The following is a 7,684-nucleotide window of genomic DNA, read 5'->3' on the forward strand; positions in this document are numbered from 1 at the left end:
TTTTTCCTCCAAACTTATTTCTTACTTAACTTAAAAAACAAAGGTTCAAAGTAGTCTTAAGACTGAATCTTAACCTTACTTGACATGGAAGTCATACGAATCAGTATCTACTTGACCAATTTATCTGCCTGCTGGCCGTTGTTTTATGTCTGCCTCCTGTTTTATGCCTGCCACTTCTTGAAACTGTGATTTAGTGGACAAAACTCACCTTCTTGACCACGGCACTAGAAGGTTGGGGAATGTCCTTTCGAAATAAAAAGTGAATTGCAAAGAAATTCACATTAATTCACTTGACAGAAGGGCTCCTTTTCCAAAGCCCAGTAGCGGGACACCATCCATCTAAACGCCGAAACCCATTCTAAACGCCAAAACCCATTCAACATTCGTTCTTTCTCTTTATCCATTCCAATTAAAATAATTTTTATCAAAAATGAAAAAATAATAATAATTAAATAATGACCAATAGAATCCAAAGATATGCCACTCTGGCGCATTATTTTTGGCACAATTTTAATTTTCGATTATAATATTTCCTTAATTTCTCTGAGCAGTCATTTTCAGTGTGTGAGTGACTGAACAGTTAGTTGGTTCGTCTTTTATTTCGGTCTCCAAATTGTCTTTCTTTCCCGCGTCACTTTTATTCTTGCTTTTACTTTTCTCACCCACAATACCGCGTTTTCCAAGGACTTTCCTCTCTCTCTCTCTCTCTCTCAATATTTTGCTGTTGAAAAATCAAACTCTAATTATGTTCGACTCTCTTTCTCAAATCCCAAATCCCCCAAAATATTCTTCTTCAAAGTAAGAATCGCTGATTTTTAAACAAAAAATAATAATAATAATAAAATAAAAAAGGGAAAAATGGCGGAGAACGGCGAAGAGAAATGGGTGGCCGTTGCGCGCCACATAGCCAAAACGCTGGGTCGTAACGACACCATGGCCGACGATATCTTGCAGATATTCTCCAACTTCGACGGTCGGTTTTCCCGAGAGAAGTTGTCGGAGAAGGTTGGGGAAGAAGATCCCAGAGCCTGCGCTGCACTCGAACAGACTATCAAGGCCCTGGAGCGTCAGATCTCTCAGTACGTCACCGCCGACCACCCGATCTGGGTTGACTCGGCCGATTCGTCCGCCTTCCTTGATGCTATCGACGAGCTCATCTCTACCATCAGGGACTGGACTCCCATGGCCGGGGATAAGATTGTGGGCGCGTGCCTCGTACGCGCCGAGGACTTGATGCAGCAGGCAATGTTCCGAGTTGAGGACGAGTTCAGGTTGCTGATGGAACGGGGTGGCGAGTCGCTCGAGTTGAGTCGGGCGTACGGCAACGGCGGCGAGTCGGCGGGAAATTTGTCCTTCGATTCGGATGACGAAGAGGAGGAAGAAGCGGTGGGAGGTGTTGGAATCGGGAACGGTGAGGACCACGACCGGATCCCAACTGCGCGTCCGATCACCGACTACGACATCGTGATCGATGCGCTTCCGTCTGGAACCATCAACGATCTTCACGAGATAGCGAAGCGAATGGTGGTCGCGAGGTTCGGGAAAGAGTGCTCTCACGTGTACAGCAGTTGCAGGAGGGAGTTCCTAGAAGAGAGCTTCTCGAGGTTGAGGTTGCAGAAGCTGAGCAACGAAGAGGTTCAGAAAATGGCTTGGCAAGACCTCGAGGACGAAATCGAACGATGGATTAAAGCCGCGAACGTCGCGCTTCGTATTCTGTTTCCCAGCGAACGGCGTCTCTGCGACCGTGTCTTCTTCGGCTTCTCGTCGGCCGCCGATCTCTCATTCATGGAGGTCTGCCGCGGATCAACGATTCGGTTACTGAACTTCGCAGACGCAGTCGCGATAGGCTCGCGGTCGCCGGAGCGCCTGTTTAAAATCCTAGATGTGTTCGAGACTTTGAGGGATTTGATGCCCGAGTTCGAGTCGGTTTTCTCGGACCAGTACTGTTTGTTTCTCAGGAACGAAGCGATCACGATATGGAAAAGGTTGGGAGAAGCGATTAGAGGCATTTTCATGGAATTGGAGAATCTGATCAATCGGGACCCGCCTAAAGGTCCCGTTCCTGGAGGCGGGCTTCATCCAATCACTCGTTACGTGATGAATTATCTCCGTGCGGCTTGTCGATCGCGTCAGACACTCGAGCAAATCTTTGAGGAAAATGCTGGTCCGCTTCCTTCTAAAGATTACCCAGGTGGGAAGCTCGATGATGGAGGCTCGCCTTCGTCGTTGTTTGTTCAGATGGTTTGGATTATGGAGCTTCTGGAGACTAATCTAGAAGCCAAGTCCAAGGTTTACAAAGACCCTGCTCTGTGCTCGGTTTTTATGATGAACAACGGAAGGTACATTGTTCATAAAGTGAAAGATAGTGAATTGGGATCGCTTTTAGGCGAGGAATGGATCCGGAAACACACTGCAAAAGTCCGGCAACACCAGGCAAATTACCAGCGAAGCTCATGGAATAAGGTTGTTGGAGTGTTGAAGCTAGACAATGCTTCATTGGGTCCTCATGTCGCTGCGAAATTGAAAGAGAAGCTTAAGTTGTTTAACCAGTACTTTGAAGAGGTCTATAAAACCCAATCTACATTGGTAATTTTCGATGATCAGATGAGAGAGGATTTGAGGAATTTGGTGAACCAACTTTTGTTGCCGGCATATCGAACATTTATAGGAAGGTTACAGAGCTTTCCAGAAATAGGGAGGAGTTTAGACAAGCACATTAAGTATGGCCCTGAGGATATTGAGGCTCGGATCAATGACTTATTTAGACGAAGTGGAGGATCATCCGGTGGCCGGAAATGAAGGTAAGCCACTGATGATTGTTTGTATGTAGCTGAAAGTGTATGTCTGCAAATTTTTGTTCTTGTATGAATGGTTTAAAATATTTGTGCCTTGTATTAGATGTTTGCACGTGTTCAACAACCACTTCTCTTGTTGCCATTATCAGTGGAATAGTGGAAGTCACTTTGAAGCGAGCACATGTTGTAGACTGTAGCATACTGTTTGAATTGAAAACTATTATACATAGCTTGGTTATGCTTAAATTAATATGGAAGGAATGGTGAATTTTTTTAAGAGGGTGTGATAGGGTGATTAATAGTGTTTATAACGGTATTGGATTTTACCACATCAGATATTAGTATACATTTTTGGTCCTGGAAGTTTCCAATAACCTTCAACACAACCTTTTAGTTTATTTTGGAAGAAACATGGAATGTTTCATTTTATTTTGGAAGAAACATGAAATGTTTCATTAAATGAAGTGTTTCATTAGGGATTCTCAATGATTACGTTCTAATATAAAAGAGGCACGAACACAATCTTACAGTTAAGTCAACCGATATTTGTTTTGTTTAGGTGTTAATGAAGTTAGGTGAAATTTGATCTGAAGATTTTAGGTGACTCCGGGAAAAAAAATAGGTCCTATCTCTAAGGAAAGGTTATATAGAGAGAAATAAAGTAGCTGGACCCATTTTAATATGGCTTCTGTGAAGAGTTGCATGAACAAATGATGTTGTAATTGGAAGCTTCTTCCATCAAAGTGAATGTTTTAATCAAATTCAAAACAAATCCATGTCGCTTTGATCTTTTGATTTTTGTAAGTGTTAGGTTATATATCTTGGTGTTTCCAAGAGACTTGATGAATCGCATGCTGGCTGTCAGTTGCTAGAAAAGTTTTAGGACTTCCTAAGAAGGTGAGGCTTGAGCTTGCAGACTTTGAGTTATTATTGAGTCATCCCTGTATAACTTAGCAAAGCAAGAAAATTCCCACCTACAGCAGAGTAGGAAAAAGAACTATACAATACGTTGGTGGGCTAGGAAGGGTAATTCTTTATAAGAATGATCCTTTTATACCTCAAACTAATATTAACTCTTATACTCTGCTAGTTGCTTCTCAAATCTTTGGTCTGGAGGAGGCTTTTGGTAGACCAGGTAGGTGATGATTATGGAACCAACAACTCAGAATGCCTTCCAAATTATAAAGGTCATCGACTTAACTTAAAAAGCCAAGGCAAGGAGAAAGAGATTATAATGTGTTAGTTTCTTGGTGCAAAAATTTATTTATGCTGCAAATCAGGAGACGTGAATATTTCCAGAGAATAACAGGCTTTTTGTATGATTATTAGATCAGAATTAGTGGATGTTATCGTTCTAGATCTTAAATGGTTTATGTTCTCTAACAAGCTGGTGGGCTGCTTCTCCTTGATGAAAGCTATCCCAAAACAAGTAGTAGGAAGTGTTTCCACACATTGGAACACTTATTGCATATTCATGCTACTTAAACAAACACTTGAGTCACAGCACCCTCCGTTGGTTTCCCCAAAGGTTTTTGCATTACAATATTTATGACTTTACAAGCATGGCACGTACTGCGTGCGTAGTTGAGAGAACAGAGGGATGGTTAGCACATGCTTATGAATTTTCATCCTGCTACATAATGAGGAAACTCTGCTGCGTTTAAATAATCCCTGCATTCGAGGCAAGAGGATTGAGCATCTAAATTATGATATTCTAGACACGCACATTCGTTCTTCGCTAGGTTTCTCAATTTTGGTTCAGTAATTTCAATAGGCAGACAATTAAATTGGAGGAAGTCCTTGTAATAGTACTTGTTAAAAATTTTGAAGGGAATTTATAAATAAATTTATGCTAATATTTTTATCCCATAATATCAAAATTCAAAAGGATTAATGAAGGCCAGATAGTTTTGAGCTGTCACATATGGTGGAAATTTGTAGCTGCTTAAATTAAATTGTTATCTCTGGATAAAGTTAAACTCTTAATGCAGATGTGAGTGGTTCCTATAACAGTGTAAGTATCGAAAACAGAACTTCCACTTTATCTTGTCAGCCTTTCCTTTCCCTGGTTCTTAAAAGAAACAGCAAGCATAGAAGATCCACATCCCCCTAACCTACAACTTATTTATTTATTTATTTTTTGCCCTTTTTTTGGGGTCATCAGCCTAGCCTACAGCTAGTTGATGTAAAAGGTAAAAACTAATAATGGCATTCGGTTCCTTTCCTTTTAGGGGCTTTGCCTCCATTTCGCCAACAAATTAATTTAAAAAAAAAAAAAAAAAAGCGCAATTTGATAAATTCTGAATTCAGATTGTAAAATGATAAATATATTAGATCATATGTACACGCAACGCAATAGAATACAAATCCATATTTAAATTATAATAGGCATTAAGCTATTTAAACAGTATAGCACTGTATTAATTTCCCATTTCTTCTTTAACGGAAAGCTATCAAAGTGGTGGAAATATGGTAGCTATTCTTACATCAGTGAGCATTCATTTTTCCAATTGAATGTATCAACGAGTGTGATTGGTTATTGTATAAGAGCTTGGGAAGGACTTCCTTTTCCAAGTATATAGAAAGAAACTGGTAAGCTGCTTCACTTGGATGTACGGTGTCCCAGAATACGTATTGTGATGCGTCGTTGCATGGTGGTGTGAGCGAATTACAAAAGGGTCCGGCCTCCACTAAACCGGTCCCACAACATCCTCTTTTTGTTTCTACAAAACCTGCGGTTCATTTTTTTAAAAAAAAAAAAAAAAAAAAAGTTAGATGTGCTAGTCCTTTCCATCTCACGATTGGATTAAAAACAAGAAGCCATATATAAGGATTAATTGCATTTTAATTAAATTTAAAAAAAAAGAATAAAAATAAATTTTTTTTTATGGTTTTTCAATTTAAATATTCAATTTTTTCAATTTAACAATTAAGATTTTAAAATTTTTAATTTATTGTAATTTGAACATTGTTTGGCTTTTAACTATAAAGTTTATTATCATCTCACAAGATTTTATTAAATTATATCAATTTATAAAATTTTACACTTTAGTATATTTTATTTTATTTTTTTAAAAAGTTGGTTTGAGTCACATACTTATATTAAATTATATAAATTTCAAATTTAAAAAATACTAAAAATGCATATTTTAAAATTTCTTCAAAGTTTTGTATTTTATTTTTGGTTTAAATTTAATATAGTTTAATATCAGTCTAGTTATATAAGATTACTGTTAGGCCTTATCAATAAAAAATATTCAAATTATAACAAATTGAAAAGTTAAAAATTCAAACTGTAAAAATTTTAAAATCGAAAGTATTAAAATGCAATTAACCTTGTATAATACGTATATTATGTCCATCTAAAAGTTTATTCGGAATGTTGGAATGCATTATTTTAAATTTGGCACTATGAATTTGGCATAATAAAAATTTTAAATAATCCAGTCCAATAAAATACATTTTAAAAGGTGTATAATTTAGCTTACCATACTTCTGTGGATGCTTGATCATATCGATCAATGGGTCATAGATATCTGCATATACAAGTTTGCTTCCTGGAAGCAGTACCTGTAAAAGAGCTAACAGCTTTGAAAGCTTGTAGTTGTAAGTTTGAGAACCTAAATTCTCATCCTCTAAACATTTTCGATCCAAGGGGTTCTCAAATTTTACAGTCATTTGAATAGGCAAGCAGCCAATTGGAGGAAGCCCAGAAACTGATATTTTACGGCATCCAAGCTCATAAAGTTCCTATATATGCATATGAATTTTTTTTTTTTTTTTTCACATGCAAATTAGAGAATAGTACCATTAGTAATTTGCAAGGTCGAAAATTTACCGAAAATCAGAATAAAAAAAAGAAGAAGAACAAGATACTTTTAAAGGAAAAAAGAAATAGAAAATCTTTACCTCAATATACTTTTTCAGATTTTTCTGAAGAAAATCTTGGTACCCATTAATATCGAACTCTAATCTTCTTGTAGGTGTGTCATAGAAATTGATTACTAAGTCATTAGTACCTGCACTTATTAGAACCAAAGCTCTTTTAACTATATTTTTTGCTTCTTTTTCGCCTACAATACCCTGAATTCTTTCTATGTATTTCTTGAAATACTCAATTTGCTTTGAAACCGGGATGACTCCGGATGCAACAGTAGTCAAATCATCATATCCGGATCCAGCTGAAGCAAAGCTGACACCGGTTAGGAGTTCCTCATCCGAGAGGTTTGGTTTCAGGAATGGCGGAACAATGTCTTTGATCTTCAGCGTAGAGGCAATGAAGTCAGGTACAAGTTTTCCATTGGAAAACCTCCCGGTAGGAACATGACCTGGGAAATCTTTGCCATAAGGGTAGTAATTACCCTTAAACAATGTCTTAATGTAATTGTTATTCCCGGTATCCACTGTTGAATCTCCGAAGATCAAAATGGCAGGGAATTTTGGTGAAGACGTATCGGTTGATGAAGCAATAATAATGCATGTCTTGGAAATGATGGTCAGTATAAAGAAGAAGGAGGTGGCAAACATTTTTACTGCTTCAAGACTGATATATGTTGTGTATTTATACTGTCTCAGGGTTAAAAATATATACATTTACATATATAAAAATATTTGTATACACATATGCAAATATATATATATATATATATAAATGTATGTATATAGATATTATATGCATATGATTGTGCGTGTCACACTGCTTATTTGACTTGCAAGAGATCCAGGTAAGTGATAAGAGAGACGTGACATAGATGTCAAGTAATATATATATATATGTATATATATTCCTTAAAATATGAGGAAGGATAGATATATGAAGCTTCTGATTTGGTGCAATATTTTGTTGGTTTTTTTATTAATTTGCTCTTAGTTTTGCTTCTTAAAATGAG

At 37.3% G+C, this 7,684-nt stretch overlaps 2 protein-coding genes across 3 annotated transcripts; one reads left to right on the forward strand and one right to left on the reverse strand.

Moving 5' to 3' along the window:
- The first annotated feature begins 639 nt into the window (after positions 1 to 639).
- On the forward strand, positions 640 to 3,045 carry LOC107411633 (exocyst complex component EXO70B1). Its single transcript, XM_016019246.4, has one exon. It carries the CDS (start codon positions 859 to 861, stop codon positions 2,797 to 2,799), a length of 1,941 nt encoding a protein of 646 aa, XP_015874732.3. The 5' UTR covers positions 640 to 858; the 3' UTR covers positions 2,800 to 3,045.
- Positions 3,046 to 5,100: 2,055 nt separating this feature from the next.
- Positions 5,101 to 7,421, reverse strand: LOC107411634 (GDSL esterase/lipase At2g30310). 2 transcript variants are annotated; one of them, XM_048468096.2, is made up of 3 exons: positions 6,705 to 7,421; positions 6,284 to 6,365; positions 5,101 to 5,527 (listed from the first exon to the last, which is right to left on the reverse strand). In XM_048468096.2, the coding sequence occupies exons 1-3, from the start codon at positions 7,386 to 7,388 to the stop codon at positions 5,283 to 5,285; spliced, it is 1,011 nt and encodes a 336-aa protein (XP_048324053.2). In that variant the 5' UTR covers positions 7,389 to 7,421; the 3' UTR covers positions 5,101 to 5,282. The 2 variants fall into 2 exon arrangements, with proteins under 2 accessions (XP_048324053.2, XP_015874734.3); XM_016019248.4 differs by having other exon boundaries at positions 6,284 to 6,545; positions 6,705 to 7,418.
- Positions 7,422 to 7,684: the final 263 nt, after the last annotated feature.

The sequence above is a fragment of the Ziziphus jujuba genome, chromosome 10 (assembly GCF_031755915.1).
Source record: "Ziziphus jujuba cultivar Dongzao chromosome 10, ASM3175591v1".
In the NCBI taxonomy this organism is placed as follows: domain Eukaryota; kingdom Viridiplantae; phylum Streptophyta; class Magnoliopsida; order Rosales; family Rhamnaceae; genus Ziziphus; species Ziziphus jujuba.

Excerpts from the sequence above, each read along its gene's own strand:
- LOC107411633 (XM_016019246.4), top strand. The coding sequence starts at position 859 with ATGGCGGAGAACGGCGAAGAGAAATGGGTGGCCGTTGCGCGCCACATA.
- LOC107411634 (XM_016019248.4), bottom strand. The coding sequence starts at position 7,388 with ATGTATATATTTTTAACCCTGAGACAGTATAAATACACAACATATATC. Across the intron at positions 6,546-6,704 it reads ATCTGAAAAAGTATATTGAG|GAACTTTATGAGCTTGGATG; the intron begins GTAAAGATTTTC and ends ATGCATATATAG. Across the intron at positions 5,528-6,283 it reads CAAGCATCCACAGAAGTATG|GTTTTGTAGAAACAAAAAGA; the intron begins GTAAGCTAAATT and ends AATGAACCGCAG.